At 34.8% G+C, this 24,465-nt stretch overlaps 1 protein-coding gene across 6 annotated transcripts in view; it reads left to right on the top strand.

Annotated features, from left to right (window-relative positions):
• FAM135B (family with sequence similarity 135 member B) overlaps window positions 1-24,465 on the top strand; it is a 500,817-nt gene that overhangs the window by 460,058 nt on the left and 16,294 nt on the right. For all 6 annotated transcript variants that reach the window (XM_051971132.1, XM_051971134.1, XM_051971135.1 and 3 more), the window contains 2 exons: window positions 11,285-11,439; window positions 20,237-22,337. In XM_051971132.1, the coding sequence (XP_051827092.1) occupies window positions 11,285-11,439; window positions 20,237-22,337 (2,256 nt within the window). The remainder of the gene's footprint in view (window positions 1-11,284; window positions 11,440-20,236; window positions 22,338-24,465) is intronic.

The raw sequence follows: 24,465 nt of genomic DNA, 5'->3' as shown, positions 1-24,465 counted from the left end.
ACAAGTATGCTAGCTTCACAAAGTACACTTTCTAACTTCAAGGGAGTCCACACCTCCCTTAAAGCTCATTGGGCCAGAGAGCACTATGGGAGAAAACCCATAATCCCATTCTCTCAGAAGAGTCAGATAAAAGGCCAGCAATGAGGGATCTATGGCAGAATACATTTTTTCCTCTTGGCTGGCTGATCGCACTGGACTCGAGAGGAGCGACTCTGGTGCAGAGAACACTTTGACGGATTTCAGTGGAGCTATGCCAGAAGCCTTCTCTCCGCGGCAAGTTGGTGGCTGGGCTCCCCAGAAGGAGATAAGAGAGACCTTCCATCTCTGTCTTGGTTGGAGGCAGAAGAAAGCAGAGGCAGAGGCTGAAGGACAGAACCTTTGGATTTGGAGACATCCGAAGGGCTCCAAGCCTCTAAACCGGCTGTGCTTTGAGAAGAACAAACTCCAACATTTGAACTCATAACACAGGTCTTACCTGTGAGATAAACTGGCTATGTGATGATGGACAAACCACTTAATTAGTAAATGTTGTAGACAACTTTCTAAAATCAAATTATAAATTGAAAAGAAAATTATGAAAGGAAGTTAATCTTATCCATCAATTCTCTTTACTAATGAACTTGAGTTGTTTCTCAAACTCTTAATTGTAAAAAAGTTACATAACCCAAACAAATGGATTCTTGATTCTGTCATCTGCTATTGAAAAATCTTAACTATCTCTCATGTAGTCCAGTTCTCTCATTTAAAAAAAAAATGAGGAAACAGATCAAAAGTAGTAATGGGTCACAAAAGTAGCAGTGGGTCACATTATCATGTTAGGAAAGCAGATCATGAAATACCCAGACCCCCTGACTGTATCCCATGTCCTTTCACTATCACAGTTTGGAAACTAAGAATCTTGAGAGTAAAGAACCTCATGCTTTCTTAGCAATTTATCCAGGACTTCTGGTTAAGATGGTGGAGAGGAGGCTCACAGCTGCATAAGCTCCACGCTTTCTCTCACTATCCATTTCATTACAAGCCTCTGAATTAATGCTTGACTGAAAAAAACCCACAAATAGTTACCAAGAGAAGCCATCCTTGAGATCCGCCAAGAAAGGTCTGTCTTTACTGGAGGGCTGGGGCGGTTTTAGATCGGGCGCAGGCTGAGGGCAGCGGCAGGGAGAGCACGGGAGCAGACTGGAGAGGGGGTGGGGAGTGATCGCAGCCGTCTCTGCGGGGAGAGCTTCGCTACAGGACTGGATACTTTGCTCCGGCAGCAAGTCAGTAGCCCAGCAGAGAAGCTAAAAACACCGGGGGTGAAGAATACAACCCCAAACAGCTGGAGTCTCTCGGGACCTGGCCGCCCACCCCTTTCCCCCCCACAGTGACTCAGCACGCTCTGGGATCTCAGAGCGCAGGCGCACACAGTCCTGCTAGTGCCTCACTGCTGCCCCCCGCAGTCTGGAGAGGAAGCTCGATAACACACCCAGCCCCTCCCCCAAAGAAAGACTCCAGTTTTTTCTCCTTTTCTTTGCTAGTTTGTCTTTGATTATTAGACAGAATGAGCAAGAAACTGAAGAGGACTTTAACCCTTGACAGCTTCTACACAGATAGAGAGCAGACTCTAAATCCTGAGGAGACTAAAAACAGGCAGTCCCCAGGTGATTCCCCAAAGGAGGAGATCATCTGTTCCTCAGCACAGATGAATCTCATGGAGGAAATTAAAAAGGCTCTCACAAGGGAGCTAGAAGAAAAATGGGGAAAGCAGAGTGAGGCTTGGCAAAAGGAGAGGGAAGCTTGGGAAAAGGAGAGGGAGGCTTGGCAAAAGAGCCTGGAGAAGTCAGTTAAAGAGAGAGTGGATAAAGAAGTAAAATCTTTGAAAAATAGGATTGGTGAACTGGAAAACAAAATTGGCAAAATGGAAAAAAATTCCACAGAACAAAAGAACTCATTGGGACAATTAGAAAAAGATTTTTAAAAAGTGAGGGAAGAAAATACTTCACTGAAAATCAGAATTGAACAATTGGAATTGAATGACTCGAGGAGACAAGAAGAATCAGTCAAGCAAATCCAAAAAAATCAAACAATGGAAAAGAATGTGAAATACCTTCTGGGGAAGACAACAGACCTGGAAAACAGATCCAGGAGAGACAATCTGAGAATCATTGGACTCCCAGAAAAACATGATGAAAAAAAAAGCCTGGACACTATTTTCCAGGAAATTATCAAAGAGAACTGCCCAGAAGTCATAGGAACAGAGGAAAAAAAGCAATTTATCCAGGCAGGGATTATTAATGATTTATAAAGATGTATCTGGTTTTGCTCCTGAACAAATCTTTCTCTGTTGTTTTCTAATATCTTTCAATCATATCTAAAAGTGAATTAAAATGAAATCTAAGTAAAATTTAGGAAACACAGAGATTTGTCCATCATTTATAGTCAAATATTTTAAGTGATATTTAAAATATTAGTTTCCCTTTGTACATATACAGTTTTTCTTTCTCTTTTTCTCCCCATACCTGTTTTTTTTTTCTTTTATGTTGTTCCTTTTCCCCTTCTTTCCCTTATATCTTGTCTCTATCTTTAACTTTGTCTTTTTCTTCTCCTCTCTCCTTCTCTTTTTTTGTCTGTCTGTATCTCACTCTGTGCTTCTCTGTCTCTATCTTTATGTATCTGGATACCCCTCTCTGTCTTTTTCTATTTCTGTATCACTTGGTCTCTGAGTCTCTCAGTGTCTTCTATTTGTATTTTTCTGTCTCTCTCTGTCTGTCTCTTTGCTGTCTGTCTGCCTCTCTTTCTCTCTCATATACACACATACACACATGGAGCTATTTAGACTGATACTTAGAAACTGCCTACTTAGAAAATCAAAAAGCTCATAACCATATTTGTGTTTAAATAGAAAAATATCTTGCTTGTACATGCAATATTTGTTCTGTTGATGGGGCATTTAGTTATAAGTATTCACATGGATATGTATGCATTTGTTTGTGTCAACAATATTGGGATGACTTAAGGGAAAAATCGTCAAAAGTAATTGAAAATATGTGCTCTTACATTAGTAAATTACACAATGTTTATATGAGCAAGACAACACAACATTATTTCTCTATTAATCTGAAATTGGAAAGGTCTGATTCAACACCTGAAGCATCCATCTGTCTCTATATCTTCTCTAGGGACACAAAAGTTATCATTTCAAGATAGATAACAAAGAAATACTCCTTATTGGTAGGAAATTATTCTTTGATTCAACAACTGCACACTTATTTATATCCTTCTGGCCTGGTGGATTCTACCTTTAGATTGACACGAAATAAGATCCATTCTTTGATTTAAAAAAAAACAAAAGCTGTTTGAAGACAGCTAATATGTGTCCCAACCTTGTTACACCTTGGATTAACACTTTTAAAATATTTTGGTCCTAAGACTCCATTACATTCTTCAAAATGCCTAAAAATACCACAGAGGTCTTTTTTAATGTGTATTATAGTTATTGTTTTTATTGTATTAGGAATTAAAATATTTTAATGAAATAGTAAACAATAGTTTTAACCTCACAGACCTGAAAAGGTCTCAGGAATCCCTATACCACAGTTAGAAAATTGTTGCTCTTGATGTGAAAACTCTTCAACTTCTTCTATAGATAATCATAACACATGCTTTGAGCCCTCTTCCTTTCATGCTCACCATCTTCTGAATAGTTCATTCCTTTTCAGTGTTTCCCCACAAGCTCAGTGTGGCATGTAGAATTTGTCTGACAATACAGGTTTATAACGGGACTGCCATCTCCCTCATTATGCTTGCGATACTTTTAATAAAAACAGTAGTAAATTTTAGTGACTGTATCACACTGTTATTAATTAATTAATTAAGCTCACTGTCCACTAAAATCCCTCCCAATGTTTCTCATAATAATGATTGTCTCTCCATGTTTCCTCTATATACCTGTGCATTCAGCATCTTTTAAACAAATAGAAAAATTTACATTCATGTGCATTATATTTAATCTTATTCAATCCAGATCATGAGTCAATCTGCCAAGGAAAATAGGGGAGGAGATCTTTATTCTGACATTCAGTGGATTACTACTTAAGGGGAAAAAAAGCTAAAAAAAAAAAAAAATTCCAACAAATGTTATATACCTCACATACCTTAAATAAACCAGATCCAATGCAATAATACCCATGTCAAGTATATTTAGGGTTATAGTAATAAAGAGTTTCAAAATTTAACATTTCCATAGGTTATCCATGACACTAGAAAGAATATGCAGGAAATAAGATTTATACACTGTGATATCTTATATTGCACAGATTATCTGTTGTGATACACATGCAAACAAATGTATATATATTTAAATATAAAGGCATATAAATATGTTAAAGTTGTGCTATGTTTCATGGGACTATATATTAATCTGTGGCTTTACATTCTTAAACTGTTTTCTGGGACACTGAGAAGTTAACTGATGTGTTCAGCTTTCATGGTCAATACATGTCAGAAGCAGTACTTAACTGAGGTTTTCCTCTTTCCAAAGCTATTCCCCTTATAACACTAGTCTTCCTGATTTCAGATCCAATGTTCTATTCCCTGAACCATCTAACTGTCTATATGAGTGGACATTCCTGTTATTTTATATTACTTTGTGATACAATTGTATCTGCAGTCCAGAGATCAGCAAAGGACTATGAGATTTAAAATTAACTCAATTACTTACTAATTTTTGGCAAGTTACCTAAATTTTATAGATTTCATTTATAAATGAAGGAGTTAGACTGCTCTCTCAGGTCACTTCCTATTCCATATATCTGTTTTTGTAATTCCTAGCATGGAATTCTCTTTCCAGTACAGACAGACATGCTCATATATGAGGTATTGCCTTCTATGAAATACATGAAAATAGGGTACCCAGAATTTAGCCTTAATGAACTTTTAAAACAAAATAAAAACTAAAATTGAATTTGCTCGTGAACACAAAGCAGCCATGACACAATAAGTTCCAAAGTTATATCTAAACTTATTTTTTTCAAATCTCATTGAGGTTCAAGGATGACCTTGAGTTTTTGTTTGTTTGTTTGTTTTGTTTTGTTCTTAAGTAACAAGTAATTTAAAAAAAAAATGGTATTAAGACCCTACCATGTATTAGGCATTGTATCAAGAATTCAACAATTAATAACTCCTTCCAAAATTATAATCCTGTGTCATAAATGGTAAAGTGACTTGTCCGGAGTTACACAGCTAGAAAGTTTTTTTTAACTACAAGTGTATTTTTTTTTAAATCTGCTTTACATAGTCTATCTAGTTACAGGCTACATTATCCATGGACAGAATTTCCGAAGATGAAAAGCTTCCTGTGCTTTGTATGTATCACTGACACCTTCCCTTCCCCACATGCTTGCATATGTTTCTGTTACCAACTAAACTAGCTTTTAAATATGCCAGCAAAGACTAATATATTCCCTCTGGTGATGACCTTAGGTATATACCTTAATTGCATACATAGCTCTCCACATGATTGATGTATATAATTACCCTATTTGCATTCATGAATACAGCTTGAGTTTACCAAACCCTTCTGTTCTGCATGCAAAAGTGGAGATTTGCATGCAAATAGAATTTCAAGCATCAGGCAGATAGAGCAGCAGGCAATGGTTTAGAACAATTGAAACACACCAAAGTACATAGATATGCTCTTATGGGTGAACTGGAATAATCCTCACTAAAAATCCTAATCCTTCACATTTAATATCATTTTTAAAATGGGGATAATAATATTTTTTCAAAAGTTATCTCAGAGATATGAATAGTACTTTATTCTATTCAATTTGTGAAAATAATCATCTACTATGTGAAGGATTGAAATTTTAGACAAGATATGGCCCCCACTCTCATGAAGTTTGCTTCCCAGGGTACGTTATATGACTACAAATGACTTTATTAAAAATGAAAACATGGTAAATTCTACTTGTAGAACTAAGAAAACATTGTACACAGCAATAACAAGGATTATACAATGATCAGTTCTGATGGACATGGCTTTTTAAGGGGATTCAGGCCAATTCCAATGATCTTGTGATGGAGAGAGCCATCTGCACCTGGCAAGAGAACTGTGGGAATCAAGTGTGTATCACAACATAACATTTTCACTTTTTTGTTTGTTGTTTGCTTGCATTTTGTTTTCTTTCTCATTTATTTTCCTTTTTGATCTGATTTTTCTTGTACAATAAGATAACTGTGGAAATAAGTATAGAAGAATTGCGTATGTTTAACATATATTGGATTACTTGCTGTCTAAGGGAAAGAGTGGGAGTAAGGGAGGGAGAAAAAATTTGTAATACAAGATTTTGCAAGAGTGAATGTTGAAAACTATATATTTTGGGGAAAAAATTTAAAAAAAGTTCAAACAAAAATGTCATGTAAGATCCAAAGTAATCTGGGACAATATCATAGGGAAAACCAATTAAAGGTGAATTTTTTTGCTAACAGAAGTTAACTACCAATAATGTGTTTGCAGCTGGGCTGAGTTAAGATAAGAAATTTTCATTGAATACTTGCCATATTCTCTCTGGCATATAGAAGGAGTTGAAGACATTGTGAATAAAACTATATTAAGCACTTGTTAGGAGTCTTCTGGAACTTATTCAGTACATTGCTGTGGCTGTGGCTGGAGAGGGTAGAAGTTAGAATGGATGAAAATTCTTCTGCTGGACTCAAAGGATAGAGCAAAAAAGGAATAATAGCTACTTATAATAATGATTTATATAGTGCTACAAGTTTTTCAGACATCATTACAAATATTGTTTTATTCTCACTACAACTCTTAAAGGTAGGTGTTTATTCATTTTATAAGTTAGAAGACTCAGGCAGGTATAGTCTAGTGACTTGCCCAAGATTACATAGTAGCTAAGATCTAGTGCTCTATCCAAACCAAATAAAGGAAAGACTCTTTCCTTAAAAGGTTTACTATTTTGAGTTAGGAGATGTGCAGTTAAAAAATAATTAATAGCACAAGGGTTTGGTCTTTTTTTTTTTTTTTTTATCATGTGTATATTGCATAGTTTGCGTAGTTTTTCTCCCTTGTTTCTCAAAGTTAAAAATTGAAAAGGAAAGGAGGAAAATCAGCATAACTTATTGTAAAAGTCTGAAAAAAAGTCCCACCTCTGTACAAAAGGAATAGGGAAGAAGTATGTTTTCATCTCTTTTTTCAAGTTATGTTTGTCCTTTAAAATTTTGTCACATTCATTTTTTTGAGGTAGTTCTTTCCATCTACGTTTTTGTATTCAGGTATGGATTGCTTTTCAATTTTCCTTAACTTGGAATCAGTTCACATAAGTCTTTCCATGGTTCTGTCTGCTCATCACATTAATCATTTGTTATAGAGTAATAATATTCTGTTACATTCATGGACCACAGTTTCCTCAGCAATACTCCAATAAATGGTCATCTTCATGATTTTGCTCTAAATAATAAATAAAATGCTGCTATTAATATTTAAGTGTCAAAAGCTTTGATTTCTAAAAACAATTAAGTCATTTTCTTTCTGAAGAATATCTGGGAGAGGTGCAAGGAAAGCAGCTTATTACTAAATCAAAGCCATATCAAAAAGAAGGCATATTATGAGTAATGTAAATTGATTAGGAACAAAAATAATAGCAGTAATGCTGAAAACAAGCAGCAATATCAATAATAATAATAATAATAATAATCTCTTTTATCAGATTCAAAGGCAATGATATAAAGACTAAGAATAAAGAGTCCTAAGTTTAAATTCTATTTCAGACACTAATCCAATGTGTGACTAGAGAAGTTTTTTTTTTTTTTTTTTTTTTTTTTTCCCCTCAAATATTTCTACCCCTCTGAAATGAATTAATCCTCTCTATGATCCCTTCTGGCTGCAACATTCTAAGAGTGTGATTCCAGGCTAAATGCATTTATGTTTTCTATTCTGTGGTTAAATTATCAGTACCTTAAGGACAGGCAGCGTGATTGATTTAATTTTGGTATCTCCCCAACACTAAGCAAAGTACTCCATTTTGTTCATTTATTTCTGGAGGGATGGGAAAAGGTTAGGTTGTCCAGATGTAGAATTTCACAAAGAGACAGCCCAGTGTTCAAATTTCTCACATGAATACAGATTTCCAAGTCACATAAAAGTCTTAGAGATTTGCGTTGGCTATTGAGTGTTTTAAGTGAATGGCAAAGGATTCCCAGAAAGAATGTCAGAGGAAATATTTTAACCCAGGACTTCCAGATTAGATAGAGAATTTTCTGTCATTCATTATGTGTCAGAAAATGTTCAGTACAAAAATAATATCTAGTCCATATGTATACAATAGCTTAGAAAGAGTAGCAAGAAAACTAGAATGTAAATTTCCAATTCTGTGGTAATTATGTCACTAAGTTAGAGCACAGGGCTAAACATGGTTGGGTAGATTATAATAAGATAGATGAGATAGAGGATTTTCAATTATTTACTATGTGTCCGAAAAATATGCTAAGTACTTAGAATAAAAATTTAAGCAAAAAGTCAATTCTTTTCCTAATAGAGCTTATATTACAATGGGGGGAGGTAATAATTAAAAACCAGAAAGGGAATGGGGCAAGATGGAAAAATCTGAAACCTTGAGAAAAGTGGACACTCCCTAGGCTACAGTTTCATACCCATCTAAAGAACTTAAGTAGAGTAAGGGAACTAAGAAATGAGCACAAATAACTATAACTGAAAGTATACTATACAAGTTCAATCCTAGTGGTAAAAATTGGCAGGTAATTCAAAGAAAAAAAGAGATCACTTATGACCAGAATCATAGAAAGCTCCAGGAAAAAGTAGCCTTTGAGGTGTGACTTAAAACATAATTCAGGACTACGTTGGTCTTTAAGGATAGTTAAGAATTGAAAAAAATAGATCTGTATCTTGAAGAATATGTCAAAATTATATATGTGGAAGCTGGTCTTCAAAAGATGAGTAAAAATTGGAGAGTGAGAGATGGAGAAAGAATGATTTTCTGTGCGTGTGAGTCATTTTAGCAAAGGCATTTTATATGGGTCTTTGGAAGAGAGAAGTAGATGGGAAACACTATTGTATAATATTTCAGGAAAAGGTAACTAGTCCAGTATTGGTGAAAAATTAAAAATTTGTGTATAAGGTAAATGATAATGAATGACAGAAAAGAAGTTTGGGACCAAATCACATAGGGTCTTTAGTCCCCATTGTGGGTATGTTGGTTCCTCTGTTGGCCACATGGCTACATGGAAAATAATTATTTTACAAATGCAGGTAGTTGTTAACAAATATAATTGAGAGTGAGTGTGTGAATGATTAAGCGCAAAAATGACCTCACTTGTGAAAATGCATTATCAAAGTCCAATCTTCCCAATAGTGGAATGGAAAAATAATTTTAACATATGTTGCAAAGGACAGGAATTAACAGATTTATGAGGGAATAATTATTCATTTCCTAGTGTGGGAATCAGTTTGTTCCACTGATCTATGTGCTACCCAAAACAAGTTACATATTTTAGAAAAAAATATATAGAAAAGAAAATGCTCTGATTTACTGGATGATTTAATAATAAATTTATGAAACTATGAAATAGGGACAGACATGTTTAATTATTTGGTTCTTTACCAGGAAAGAACATGATTGGTAGTAGAAAACAAGGCAACAATCATACTTTTAATAAGACACAGAGATAAGTGGTGAAAATATTACAGAGGCATACTGAGGTATGAAGACAGGGAATGGGATGATGAAAGTAGGTAGCATGGGGAAAAAGATGGAGAGGGGAAGCGACATGCAATAGCACTCATATAATCATGGATTAAAATTGGGAGCATTTGAAAAGTGTGGACCTTATCCACAGTTTACCTGTGATAGGACCAGAAACCTTGACAAGCAGTGCCTAGAAAGTTTTTCCTGATTTGAACATTTCCTGGTTCATATTACTAGGATGTGATGTGAATTTTAGATAATATAAAATACAATTTGTAAATTATACTGCATTGATCTTTGCTGTGGTTTGTATATGACTTGTAGATTTCCCTTTCCAATTTTATTTCCTCCTAAAACTAACTTAGTAATTGGAAGGAGCGCAGATGGTCAGCAAAACTAGAATAAAATAAAATTTTAATATGCTGGAAGCCTACTGACATGTTTGTTTTGAAATTCACAAAGAGGCAAAAAAGACCTTTCACAATTTTTTCTCTAGAACTGATGAGGTAGCAAATAAAGCCTCTTATCCACTTAGCACATCCCTGAAATATGTGATATACTAGGAAGAACACTGAAGATAGAGTCAGAAGTCTGAATTTGAGGTCCAGATTCACTACTCATTGTGTTCTTGATCAATTTTTAAAGAGACTCCTACATGAGGAGTCAGAGGCCCTGGATTTGAATATCAGCTTTACTATTTATTTTCTTTGTGACTTTGGCCTAATACCTTACTTTGTGGGATTTAGTTTCTTCATCTGGAACAAGGGGGATTAGTCTAAATGATCTATAATGTTTCCTCCAAATTTATTTTCTGAAAAGCCTCAATTTGTAATAATGAAACAGTGTAAAAATTGTTGGTTTTGGAACCAAGAGCTGGGTTCAAATGCTGGCTCTACTGCATATTCCTTTGAGCCCATGGAAAAAACATCTTATCTTCTATGGGCCTGATTTCTTATCTATATATTACAGAGTTTGTGCCATATGATTTCTAAGGTCTCTCCTGACTAAATTCTACAATGTCTATGTTCTTGCAGGAAGTAGGGAGATAGGGAACACAATAGTAACTGAAGAATTAAAAATGAATATTCCATAGATAAAAATGGAGAAATTCATGGTCATGGTGCTTGTGACCTCTACCATTAAGCTTTGAAAGTAGCAGCATATATAATCAATTGCAAACTTTTAAAAAGGTTAGGAGTACAGGATTTCACTAAGGAAATTCATAATATAAAAGATAGGTTGGTCACAAGATACAGGTGAAGAGTGACAAATGGACAGATTTACCAGTTAAGAGAAAGCAAGAGGGGACTCTTTGGAGAATATATAAGAGGGCATAGAAGAGAGTTAGGGTAGACCGACATGGAAAGATGGCAGTTATCATCACTGATATAACTTCCAAATCAATGAAGTCACAGTTGAGTGATGTCTCACAAAACTGAACTTTTATTATCTCATCTGTAAAACAGAAATGAGATTTGTTCACTACCTCTCTCAAATGACCGCAAAAAGGAAAACAATATGTGAACTGCAAACTGCTTCATGAATAATTGTTTACTACTTTCCTGTCTTTGTAATACATTTCTCAGGATCCAAAGACAGAGTCAGATTGCTTTGGACGTTCGGAATTCTGAATACTTCACCAGCATGCCTCCTCTCCCAGCAGAATGCTTAGATATTGATGGAGACTGGAACACCCTACCAGTCATTTTTGAGGATAGATACGTGGAATGTCCTCGGAAAGGTTAGTAACACTAGAAGGGCACAAAGAACAAAAGATTTAAATTTAAATTATAAAGGGCAAGTATTAAAGGTGGTGTTTTTCTGACAACCCCAAGCAGGGAACTCTGTTAAAATCACTGAAATTATTAATCAGAATAATGGAAGAAAAAGAAATGAGTCAGATAATTTATCTAATAAATCCACATATATTAATTAAGCATTTTAATGCATAGTCCCATAAAAATAGTGAAGATTTTTAAAAAACAAGATATAGTTCCTGCCATCTGTATCAAGAGACATAATTTCTGGGTAATTAATCATTTTATTAATAATACTAGCAATATTTAATAAAAGGGCACAGTGACATTCTGGAATGCCAAGATCTTTCTTGGAACCCATTCAGTGCTTATATGTCCTTAGAATAATGAATGTTCTTGAAGATAGCAATCAACTATAGTGGATTAACACACAATGAGAGAAAATAAATATGAGAGTGGAAGTTAAGATTTGTGATGAGTCTTTTGCAATAATTTTGATAAAAGTAGAAAATAGAATTTTGTTGTAGAGTAGTGGCAATGGGACTAACAAAGATAAAGCAAGATTGGTGTTTAAATTAATTGATCATGATGATAGGGTGCAAGAAATCATGAAGATGGGGAATCTTATAAAAAAGAATTCACAGGCTCAAGCCTTCTTTGAATCAAGGGGCAAAAAGCATTATTATGCTGTCACAATAAAGGCAAAGTCCCTAAGGAACTCAAAATTTACAAAGGGAAAGAGGTGAACTTCTGACAACCTCAAGCAGGGAACTCTGTTAAAATCACTGAAATTATTAATCAGAACAATAGAAGGAAAAGAAATGAGTCAGATAATTTATCTAATTAATCCACATATATTAATTAAGCATTTTAATGCAGAGTCTCATAAGGATTCAAAGCAAAAAATGCTAACTATGCTAGTTGATACTTGTACAAAATAATCTTGGGAGTAGACATCTATCAACTTGGCCCCCTGATAGCATATGGTAACTATGGAATTAGTTCAAGATAATCCTATCAATAAAAGGCCTAGACACTGGCTTGCTACCAGGGACATGACTTTTTGCTTGTGTTTATTCACCTCATTAGTGAGTATCACCATATTCTCCCTCATCTTGTATAATCATCAACATCAATCATTTTTATCCCATTTCAGTGAAGCTCAATGCATTTTCATTGAACAAATATTTATCAGCTACATACTATCTGAAGGTCACTATACCTGTAAAACAAAGATGAAAATCAATGCAATCTCTTCCATTGAAAGTATTATAGTCTTGTAGGATAAACCAGGTACACTATTGAAATAAATCAAGTTCTTCAATGTTGTGTTTAAGATTCAACTCTGTTAGAAACTTTCTGTATTCAGTTTGTTTAAACAGTTGCTCAGAGGTAAAATACCTGATAGAGAAATATCTCTCTCATTCAAATCATCTAGTTTAGAATAGAAAGTCTGGGGCTTAAATATTCTTATGAAAGTTCTCAAAATTTTGCCATATTTCAGAGTTTTTATCATCAATTCCAAATGAAGAATAAAATAGTCGTGAACTAATAACAGCTTTAAAGACTATAAGAAGAGCTGAAGATGTTGCAAATTACACAGATCTGAACAGCAGTATGTGTGTGTGCACACGCACATGTGTGTGTATGTGTGTGTGTGTGTGTGTGTGTGTGTATGTATAAAAGGATAACTGTTTCCATCTGCTCATGGAACAAAATTTTATTTTATGATATAATGTCATTTACTTGGACCCAGGAGGCCCTCAGAAGGATGAGTAAACTTAATTCCATGAAAGTTTATGCTTGTTATTGTTGGTATCAATGGTCCTTTGTTCTCAAAGAGTATCAGTGGCATCAGAAGCATGATGTTTTGACTTGCAAGTAAAGTGGATTTAAATGAGGCAAAGCTGTGCAAAGTCATCGCTGCACTTTCTCCTCCAGAATCATTAGAATCCAATGGCCAAATATAGATCAGGACAATTGGTCATTGCCCAATTGTGGTAGAAGACCTTGGCCTTTTTTATATATTTCCCAGCTCTCAGTTTATATGCGATAATACTCATTTAGTGATTAAAGGCTAGGTAAAAATTGAGACAAAAGATGGCCCAGTTTGCCTTCACAGAAGGGAAAGACCCTTGGAGTTTCTGGCCACAATGGAAATAATTGCTCTGTATAACTAACTTCCAGCCACCAAAATGTCTCCACAGTAAGCCAGTGAGACTTGGACTGGGACATATTATTGGCCAATTAGAGAGCCAAAGTGATGAAAATATATATACTTGCTCAAGGTCTACTAGGTAGTAAACATCAGAGGCAAGATTTGAACTTAGGCCCTAAAATCATTGAAATTATCATAATTAATAGGAAGAAATTTGGAAAGATGGAAGTGAACATGAGATCATGAAATGACAAGTTCAGTTTGGCTAAAACAAAGAATAAATGAAGCAGAATAGTGTGAAATAAAGCTTGAAAGTTACATTGGAACCATATTTAAAAGGACATTGAATGTCAGGTTGAGTTTGCATTTTATTCTATATGCAATAGGAACAGTGAAAATACACATTTAAAAAGGAAGTTTATGGAATCAGAGCTCTAAATATGAAGACATACCTATGAATATTGCTCATAAAGGGCAATTAGCAGATGTATCTATGCAATGTTAAAACAATTGTCAGGCAAGTCATAAATACAAAATTTTGAAAATCTACTTCAACATTGCTTCTTATGAAAATGGCTTGTATGTTTTTAAAGACCTAAAGCTCAAAATTAGTTAGCACAATATAGTGTTAAAAAAGGTAACATGACTTTTGACTAATGTAAATATATAGAATAGTGTACAAAAATAGGATAAATAGTTGTTCTGTTGTATTCTACCTTCATCATGACATATCTAGAAAATTATGTTCAGTTCTAGGTGACTTGTTTTGGTAAGGAAACTGTCAACTTGGAAAGGAGCCCAAGGGGAGGAACCAGGATAACAAGACAGTTAGAAAAAATGTCATGTTAGCTTAGGTCAAAGAAATTTGCAATATCAAGACCCTAGATGAAGAAAAAAACATTGTAGGGAAACATGATCACTGCCTTTAAGAATATGATGAACCATCAGAGTCTTGTGCTGCTTGTGTTCCAGTTAGCAGAACTAAAAGAGCAATGAGCAATATTTGGAGAATGTCAGATTTAAGCAAAATCTTTATAATTAAGGCTTTCCAATAGTAAAATGAGCTGTTTCCAGATATTGTGAGTTGCTTATCACTGCTCTAGCACAATCTCTAAAACCATTTGTCCAGGATATTACAGAATAGATTTCAGTTCAAGTGTGGCTTGGATTCAGTATTGCGTTTAATGAGTGATTTTCCAAGGGAAAAAAAAAATTATACATGACATACTCAAACTTAATCTGCATCACTACTTTTTCTCCATCACTCTATTAAATGTAAAAATCAACAAAAAATAAAACAATTCCTCTTTTTTGAAGCATTTTTTAAATTCTAAATTTAACAATCAGGTCAAGTGAGTTGATTTGCATAGTTCCAGTATATCATCAGTTAATATTGATTATATCTGAGATTTCTTCCAATGGACATTTTCTGTTTTATTTATTTTTCCCTTAGTCCCTGTTTCCTAATATGTTAATTTACAATATCTGCCCATCATTTTAAAAGTTTTAATAAAAAGACTTTGAGAACTCTATCATATTAACTAAAGGACAACTATTATTACTGATCCATCAATTCAGAAAGAAAGAAAAGTTTATACACATGATTTTTTTTTCCTGAAAACTGGTTTAATTGAGGGTTTTTTCAATGATATATATTGGTATCCTATATCTTCTAATTATCAACATGGTTATTCTATGGTCTCTCTTTATAAATAAAGTAGAAAAAGAAAAGATGATGGAAAATTATACTATTGTTAAATAGTATAATTGCTATTATATAATATCACATATATATAATTATATAATAGCTATTATTGCTAAGTAATACTCAAAGCTTTCCAATAGTTTTAATACACAGTATCACAATTGATCCTCATAAAAACCACATGAAATATGGAATATTATTATTTATATTTTGCAAATGAGGGGACTGAAGGTAATTAAATGCTTTGCTTGATGTAAAACTACTATTAAGTTAGTGAGGACAGATTGGGACCTCTATCATTCCTGACTCTAAATCCACTATTCAACTCTACCATACTTCCAGTACATTAAATATTAGTGGTAATAATAATAATATTTATATAATATTTTAACATTTACTTTACAAATATTAGCTCACTTGATCATCACAGGGATCTCATTTGATTCCTGCAAGGAAGTTATTATTATTATCCCCATTTTAAAGATAAGGAAACTGAGACAGATAAGAAGTGAAGTGACTTGCCCAGGAGACCCATTTCATAAGTATTTGAGGTTGGATTCTAAGTCAAATTTTTTTTTAACCTGAATTTTATTTTTATTTATGGAATAAAACAAACACTTCTATAACATAGTACAGTTTTTTTTTTTTTAAAGATGATTGTGGTTGCAAATTTATTACTCATCACCTGCTATTCCTTTCAAATATACAACAAAATTGTGATGTAAATTTCTTTTTTTTCTTTGTCTCCTCATCCACATGATGGTTGCAATTAGACACAAATGTGTATATATCTGTGCATATATAATATACATATAATATATATGCAGTTATTCTATAAATATTTCTATTTATTAGTTCTTTCTTTATATGCATAGTGTCTTTTTTCACATGTCTTCTTGACAGAAATTCCAGCTCTGTAACTGGACTGTCCAATAACTATGATCACTAGCTAGTTCCTATTGAGAAATTTTCAGTCCCATAGATTTCAATATTTAAAACTTAATTTTCTTAGTGCACCAAGGCTGCTTTTGAGCATTATAGGAGTGGAAAAATTTCTGCCATGCAGTCAAATTAGCTAAAGTCATCTCCAGTTTAGCTGCACTGACTCTTAAGAAACTATAACACACTCTTTCACTGCACTTAAACTTGAAAGCTTTCTACCTTGCTAAGATATGCCAGAGTTTGCAACTTGTGCACACATGAATTAGTTCCCTAACTTTCTATGAATTAAATGTTCTCCATCTCTCTGTCTCTGTCTCTGTGCCTATATCTCTCTCTCTCTTCATAACCGCAAGTCCAAGCTCTCTATTTGGGCTGTGCAGCCCCCCTACCCCCTTCATTCTCTCTTTCTGTGATAAGCAAACTCTTTTGTTTAGATTTTAAGTTTTTCACATGGTGAAAGATTACCAATGTGAGCTTATTGTATTCCTTATTGCACTCTAACCTAGCTAAATTAATCTTTTTTGTTGATACTCAGAAAAGACATTCTATCTTCAATCTCTAAATCTTTGGAAAGGAAATTGTACACTATTTCTTTTTCAATCTGCCTCTGACAATCCCTAATTCAATTTGAAGTTCACCTCAAGTGCCATTCCTCCAATTGACTTTTATTTATCCATCTACATACTTAACACTTATAAATGTTATCTGGCATTTATAAAGTGCTTTAAAGTTTGCAAAGCATTTTTAGAAATGTCTTTTTTGATCCTCATAACTATCTAAGAGGCAGGTGCTATTTCACCAGCATTTTATGGATGAGGAAGCTGAATATAAAAAGGCACAGACATTAGCCCAGAGTCCCACAGCTAATTTGTCTAAGGCTGGGTTTGAATTCAGGTTTTTCTGACTTCAAATCCTGCATTGTATCTATTGGACCACTTTCCTTAACTTTTGCCTCCATATTGCCTTGTGCACATTTTATATCTATATATGTATATGTAGTTTTTTATAATATACTTTACTTTGAAGGCAAAAGGCAGTTTCATTTCTGTATTCCAACTGCCTCATAAAGCAATGGAATATGTCAATTTTTAAATCAATGCTTGTTGATTGATGTGTGTTGTTCAATCATTTCATTCATGTCTGACTTTTTGTGACCCCTTTTAGGGATTTTCTTAGCAAGGACACTTGATTGGTTTGCTGTTTCCTTCTCCAGCCCATTTTGTAGAGAGGAAACTGAGGCAAACAGAGTTAAGCAAGTTGCCCAGAATCACACAGCTACTAAGTATCTGAGGGCAGATTTGAACTCAGAAAGCCAAGTCTTCCTGACTCCAGATCCAGCATTCTGTCCATTGTACCAACTAATTGTCCCCTATCACATGTGTTATCTCTAGCTAAAAGGTTCTTTTTTTTAAGAGTATGAGTGACAGACAGAGACAGAGAGAAATACAGACAGAGACAGAGAGAAGAGGAGAAGGAGGAAGAAGTGGAGAGAAAGAGAGAGAGAGAGAGAGAGAGAGAGAGAGAGAGAGAGAGAGAGAGAGAGAGAGAGAGAGAGAGAATATCTCCTACCACATGTGTTATCTCTTATCTAAAAGGTTTTCTTTTTTTAAGAGTATGAGTGACACACAGAAGCAGAGAAGACAGAGACTGAGAGAGAAAAACAAACCAACAGACAAAAACAGAGACCGATAAAGACAGAGAGAGAAACAGAAAAAAAGATGGGGGAGAGACACAGAGAGAAATAGGAAAGACAGAGAGAAATGGAGACAAAGAGAAACAGAAAAAAAAAAAAAAGAGGAGAGACAGAGACAGAGAGAGAAGGAAGAGGAGATAGACTGATGGAGAGACAGAATGCGGAAAGTTGTATTTCAGATAAAATACAAGTAGAAGTAATTTATGTCCAAGCTTGCCTCCACAATGGTTAGATTACAATAATGTTTAGAAAAGCAGACCAAGTATCATCTGAAGAAAGAAGAAAAGAGAAAGCTGCACACTGGTGCTGGGATCACTTGAAGGAGAATGTGACTGGTTCTCTATGCTTGTCTGACATCTAGTGGTAATGCCTTGAATAAAAGCTACTGGTTTTCCTTGCTGGGGATGAGTTAATAGTGGAGCTTATTAATGTAAGTTCTTTTGCTTCCTTGTGGAAATAACAACAATGATATCACCATCGTTTTTATGGTGCCTTTTTTTGGATTTTTAGAGACTTTTCCAGACAGAAAGCATGTAGTATAAGTAATAAGTAAAGGTCAAATTTGGAATTGAATTAGAAGAGAAGAATGTGGGAAATGATGAGTAGAGCAATGGATTTGGAGCCAAGAAAAATTGGGCCAAATACCACTTCAGACATTTACTAGGAATGTGACAATGGGCAAATAAATTGAATATATCATTGCCTTGCTTTCCTCATTTGTAAAAGGTCAATTATGGCTAAAATACTTTCAGTTGAGAAATAGTCCTGTGACTAAAGCTTACATCCCAGTCCTGTGACCTTGGAAGGATTAATTCATTTCATTTAACTTCATTTCAATAAGCATTACTAAGCTTTTGTTATGTACCAAGTACAGTACTCAACATTGGAGATAGAAAAAATGGGAAAAGTTCTGGCCTTCATTTTTCTGGGGAATTATATGCATATTTATAAGTACTCAGCATACAAAATTATTGAGAGGGGATTGTAAAAACTGGAGAGTCAGAAAAGGCCAAGTGTTGAAAATGCACATTTGAACTGAGTTTTGAAAGAAGATAGATATTGCAATATGTACGCGTGAGGAGAGAATGCATTTCATATACAAGGAAAAGCCTTTATTAAAACACACAGATGGGAAATAGAACCTCACGGAAAGAAAACAGCAAATAGAGATGTATGTGGCTGGAACACAGATTAAAGGAGAGGCAATGATGTGAACAAGTCTAGAAAGATAGCTCTTAGGCAAGTCTCAGTTTCTTCATCCCTAAAATGAGAGGTTTGAAAATAAAGTATCATTAAACTCATTTTAAAGTCTTTTGAAAATTTGGAGGAATAATTCATAATTTTACATTGTTTGTAACCAGGAGTGTATTGGTAAATTTTTAACACCTGACTCTTGGGAAGGGGTTGTGGGATATGTGTGGAAGAGCACATAATACAATTAATTGCATTATATTCATCACTTTTCTAAAGATTGTATAATTAATCCATCTTTACAAGTAATTAGAAAAAAAGTACTTTTAAATATAAAAATGCAATTAATAAAACAGTAAATCAAGCCATAATTTGTTGATTTCTGAGGGGCAATTGCTTGCTTACACTGAAGATTTATCAATTGTCTCTTTGTGGCTCCAACACAATTCTGAATAACAGCACTCATGTCTTTCTTTTTTTCTCCTGTGGCAATTGGGGTTAAATGACATGCTCAGGGTCATACAGCTAGGAAGTGTTAAGTATCTGAGACTAGGTTTGAACTCAGATCCTTCTGACATCAGGGCTGGTGCTCTATACACTGCGCTACCTAGCTGCCCCAGCACTCATTTCTTTATTACTTAATGGTTGCATGAAATAGTCTTAAATGTGATTTCAATGGGTCCCAGAACAATCATGTGGGTTAGAGGTGCAAGTATTATTTTTCCCATTTTACAGAAAAAGAAAATAAGCCACAAAGACATGAAGTGTCTTATTTAAAGACCATAGAGCTAATAAGCTTGAGAGCCAGACCTCTCTAACCTAGGCCTTCTGACTCATAGAGCAATTAGTTCTTTGAAGAAAAGAACCCTCTTAATTTCAAAGCTTTCTCTCTCCCTTATTATAGCACTTCACTAGTCATTATTTAATCCATCGTTCTTCAATTGAATTGAGCTGAATCAATTGAATCAAACACAAAATGATGACATAATGTAGAACATAATGTAGATATTTTTGGTAAGAGAATATTTGATAGTTTGAAAGCTTCTACAATTTACCTAAATAAAATATGACACTTTGTATCTTTTCCTTTAGGGCATTACCTGGGGATTTCCCCAAATGTTATTTCTCCTGTTAAAACTTGCCAAAAAGTGGAACAAAAGGAAAAAGAGAAGGGTCAACAATCAAACGCTAATGCAACTTCTGAGAGAACATTCAGGGAAGATGCTTTTTTACCATGGAACTTTGAAGTGGACTATCTGTGTCCTGTTACAGGTGGGGATGTATCCATGGACAGATACTCACCTCCTAGTTCAGTATCTCAGGTATACTTGACAATTGGTGAAACCCAAGATGAAATGGGTTTACCTGAAGAGTCTACAGTACCTTGTGCTGTTGATCCTGCAACTGACTTCAGGCCAATTGTTTTAACACACTCTGTACCAGACTTGAGTAGATCTGAACAGACTGTGGCTGGAGATAGTAATCTGGCATCTTGCTTGACATACATCGAAATGAACCCCAGCAATAAGCACCCTGATAATGCTGAACCTGGGTTAGTAGCTGCTCCTCATTATGAGACCAGCACACCTATAGATAATTACATCAGGACTGTCTCAGATGAAGCAGCTGCATTTCCTGCCTCTGAGAATGTTGTCTCCACAGACAAAGTTGTATCACATGATTTAAGTAAGAAGGAGAATCAAGAGAATAAAACCACATTGCTATCCCTGAAACATCTTCCAGTGAATTCAACTGATTCATTAAGCCCAATGCCAAGAGATCCATTGGATGTGAAGTCACTACCAAGGGATCCAAAGAGTAATGAACGGGAAGTGTTATCTGCCTTGTCTGGGACCATCAAAAGATCATCTTCAGTTATCTCTGACTCAGGCATTGAAAGTGAACCAAGCTCTGTGGCTTGGTCTGAGGCCCGCAGTAGGGCTCTGGAATTGCCCAGTGACCGAGAGGTTTTGCACCAGCTGGTAAGAAGGCATGCTATCCACAGAAATTCCTTAGAAGGCGGCCACACGGAAAGCAATACAAGCTTGCCTAGTGGTATCCAAGCTTCCCTGACCTCCATTAGCTCTTTGCCTTTTGAGGAGGATGAGAGAGAAGTAGCACTTAACAAGCTAACTAAGTCTGTGTCAGCTCCTCAGATAAGTAGCCCAGAGGAGTTGGCAGAGGACAATGACATATCCAAAAGCGATCAAGGGAATTTGGAGACCTTGGATGGTCACTTTCAGAAATCTCTTGAAGAAAACCAGCATGAGGGCAGAAACATAAATTCCATTAGGAACTTTCCTGGGTTTCAAAATGACCCTCCAAAACATGACTGTGAAGTCTTCCCTTCACTAGAGGAGATGGCTTATAACACAGATCATCCACAGGAAGATAAGGGCTACATGGACTTAGCAAAGGTTAATGATAATCCAAATTTTCTTTTTGGGCATTGTAGTTTCACCTATAGTGAACCAGTGGGCAATGAAAAACCTTTTGTTGGAGGAGCTGAGTACTCTTCCACGGCTCAAACCAAAGAACTGACTTTAGACACACTTCATGTCTCTAAAGTAGATACTATCCAGGATGATGTTTCTAATAAAGATCTACTGGAAAATCCACAGACTGGATCTGAAGTTTCAAAGACTAAAAATGACATATTTTCTAATATCAACATCTCAGCAATTGAGAATTTCCCCCAATCCATCCATCAGGTGTCTGAATTTCCCTGTAGTTCTTCTACTGAAACTGTCATGCCAGATGCAAACAAAGACAAAAGAAGGGACTCTTGCACTGGTGATGATGTCCCTACCCAAGAAGGGTGCCATATTTTGCAGGAAGTTGATCTAAATGAAGTCGTCATGGTCAACCACAGCCCAGAGGTCCATGGCATTGATTATCAGTGCTTTGAAAACTTTGAATCTAAACATGTTGCTAATAGCAATAACTTCCATTTGGCCAGCACTGAGGCACTGACATTGGACACAAGAAAGACTGTGGAAGTGGTTAATTTATCTGTTTCCTGCACAGCTACGTGTCTTCCTTTTTCCTCAGTGGTTAAGGAAGCTCCTGCTAAGGTTGGACTTTCTTCTAAACAAAATGTATTCCCAATTACCCATCAGCCTGTGGGTTCCTTTGGGGTAGTCTCATGTGATGCAAGAGCTTTGGAAGAAGAAGTCAATGAAAGAATGTTTAGGTAAGCTTGGGTAATGACCATTTTCAGACTTTTCCCAGTCAATGCTGCTTTCTCATCAGTTTTTCTAGTTTCACTCTTTCTTAGCTGAAAACCTGTTCAGAATGCTATTTGGAAAGAAAGTAAGTAGAGTAGAAAGAAAGCCCATTTAGTGGACTGTCTTCTTATGTCCAGTGCTTTTCTAACCTCATATAATGAGAAGGATCCAGGTTTGGAGTCAGAAAACTAGGATTCAAATTTCAGCTTTTTAATAAAACATGTAACTATGGATGAGTCACTTAAATCTAGATTTATCTCTTCACTTTCAAATTTAAAAAACTGAGGTAGATCTTATATAAGTTTCTTCTAAGTCTATGAAAGATGAAAATTCAAATTGACAAAGCATTTGCAATGTAGCTACTCTGCAAGGCGGCTTGAACAAGGTAGCCACCCTGGTGTCCCTTAGAAAACAATGGCAAAAACTTAATAGTGCGTTTCCCTAAAACAGTTTTTTTTCTACTTATGAAAATGATAGTCCAAGACAAAAAAGAGTCCATCTTCTACCCAGAACAGATATTTTGATGCAACATTCCAAGAAACTGTCTAAATATTTTTGAATATAAGAAAGTTTGCTTCTTTATGAGACATTGAAGTATTTTGTTGAACATTGAAGTATTTATAACAATTGATAGGAAGTCAGGGTATAAGTGTTGCCTAATCTGCTTTCACTTTTGACTTTTGACAAAAATAAAATAAATAACCACTCAGAATTAAATGAAATGATATTATTAGGTGGAAAATTTCATTTGGAATAAACTTATAAATGTTCTAAATATTCTTTGACTACTAAAGTTTGGTGAATAAATACTTAAACTAGGTCTTTAGAGAGGCAAGAGACCATCTAACCTGCTTCCTACCTCAAAAGCCTGGAATTTTTCACCTGGAAGGTGGGGCAAAGGAGAGGTGGGGAGCTCCTATAGTTTTCCATAGTAGGCTGTTTACTAGACTGAAGGGAAGGAGATTCTTTTTTAAATTATGACATTTCCCTGAACAATAACACACCTCCTTTCAACTCAGTATTCTATCTGGGAAAAATAATATTTGAAAGATGGCTAGATACTCTGCCTTTCTCATGGGATTAGGAACAGTAGGACATGACTGAAACTACTGAACACATACACACACCAAAAAAATTCATGGCTTTGTTTGAGATAATTTAGAGACAAAGATTAGTTAATACAAATTTCCTCTCCTTAAGACATTGCAAAAATCCCCTCAGAGAGAGACTATATATATGTGTGTGTGTGTGTGTGTGTGTGTGTGTGTGTGTGTGTGCGTGTGTGTGTATCTATCTATCTTTATATATATATATATATATATACACACACACGTATACATATGTGTATATATATATATATATATATATAGTAATGCCACCTTATTTCTTAGATTATCTGAGAAAGAGAAAGAGAGGTATGAATAATTGATAGGTTTATGTGTTTATATTTAATGTATCTACTCCTTTTTTTCAGTAGAATGTGCCTTTCTTGATATTAGGGACTATAGTTTGTTTCATTTTTATATCCTTAACATCTAGAACAATACCTTGATGATAGAAATAATGTATATATATATTCATACATATATATCTCCATACATGTGTGTGTGTATATATATGTATACATATATATATATACACACATACACATATATAGCCATTACATATATGTGTAATGGATATATAAATTCTTTATAGAAATATACACATATAGAACATATATTCATACATATGTATATTACTCATATATACTATTAAATATAGAATCCTGAAATTGTAAAAGACTATAAAGATTATTTAATCCCATTTCTCACATATTTTAGAAATCATGGAGAAATATGCCAAATGGAGAAAAGACAAAAGATTTTATTTTCCATTGTGATCTTCATTCCATCCTTAATCCTCAATTTCTTCACTCATTCAATTCCTGTCTTTTAGAAAGTTATGCCCTTGATAGTATACTATTGATAACTCCTGTCATTCACTACATTTGGTGACATTTTTTCTCAGTTACTTTCAATTACTTCTTCTTCAATGATTCCTTCTTCCTAAACTCTGGCCTCCTCCAAGCTTTCCTAAGCTTGTCCTTATTTT

The sequence above is a fragment of the Antechinus flavipes genome, chromosome 1 (genome assembly GCF_016432865.1).
Source record: "Antechinus flavipes isolate AdamAnt ecotype Samford, QLD, Australia chromosome 1, AdamAnt_v2, whole genome shotgun sequence".
Classification (NCBI taxonomy): domain Eukaryota; kingdom Metazoa; phylum Chordata; class Mammalia; order Dasyuromorphia; family Dasyuridae; genus Antechinus; species Antechinus flavipes.
The sequence above is the reverse complement of the archived record's forward strand: the minus strand, read 5'-3'. Positions and strand labels throughout refer to the sequence as shown.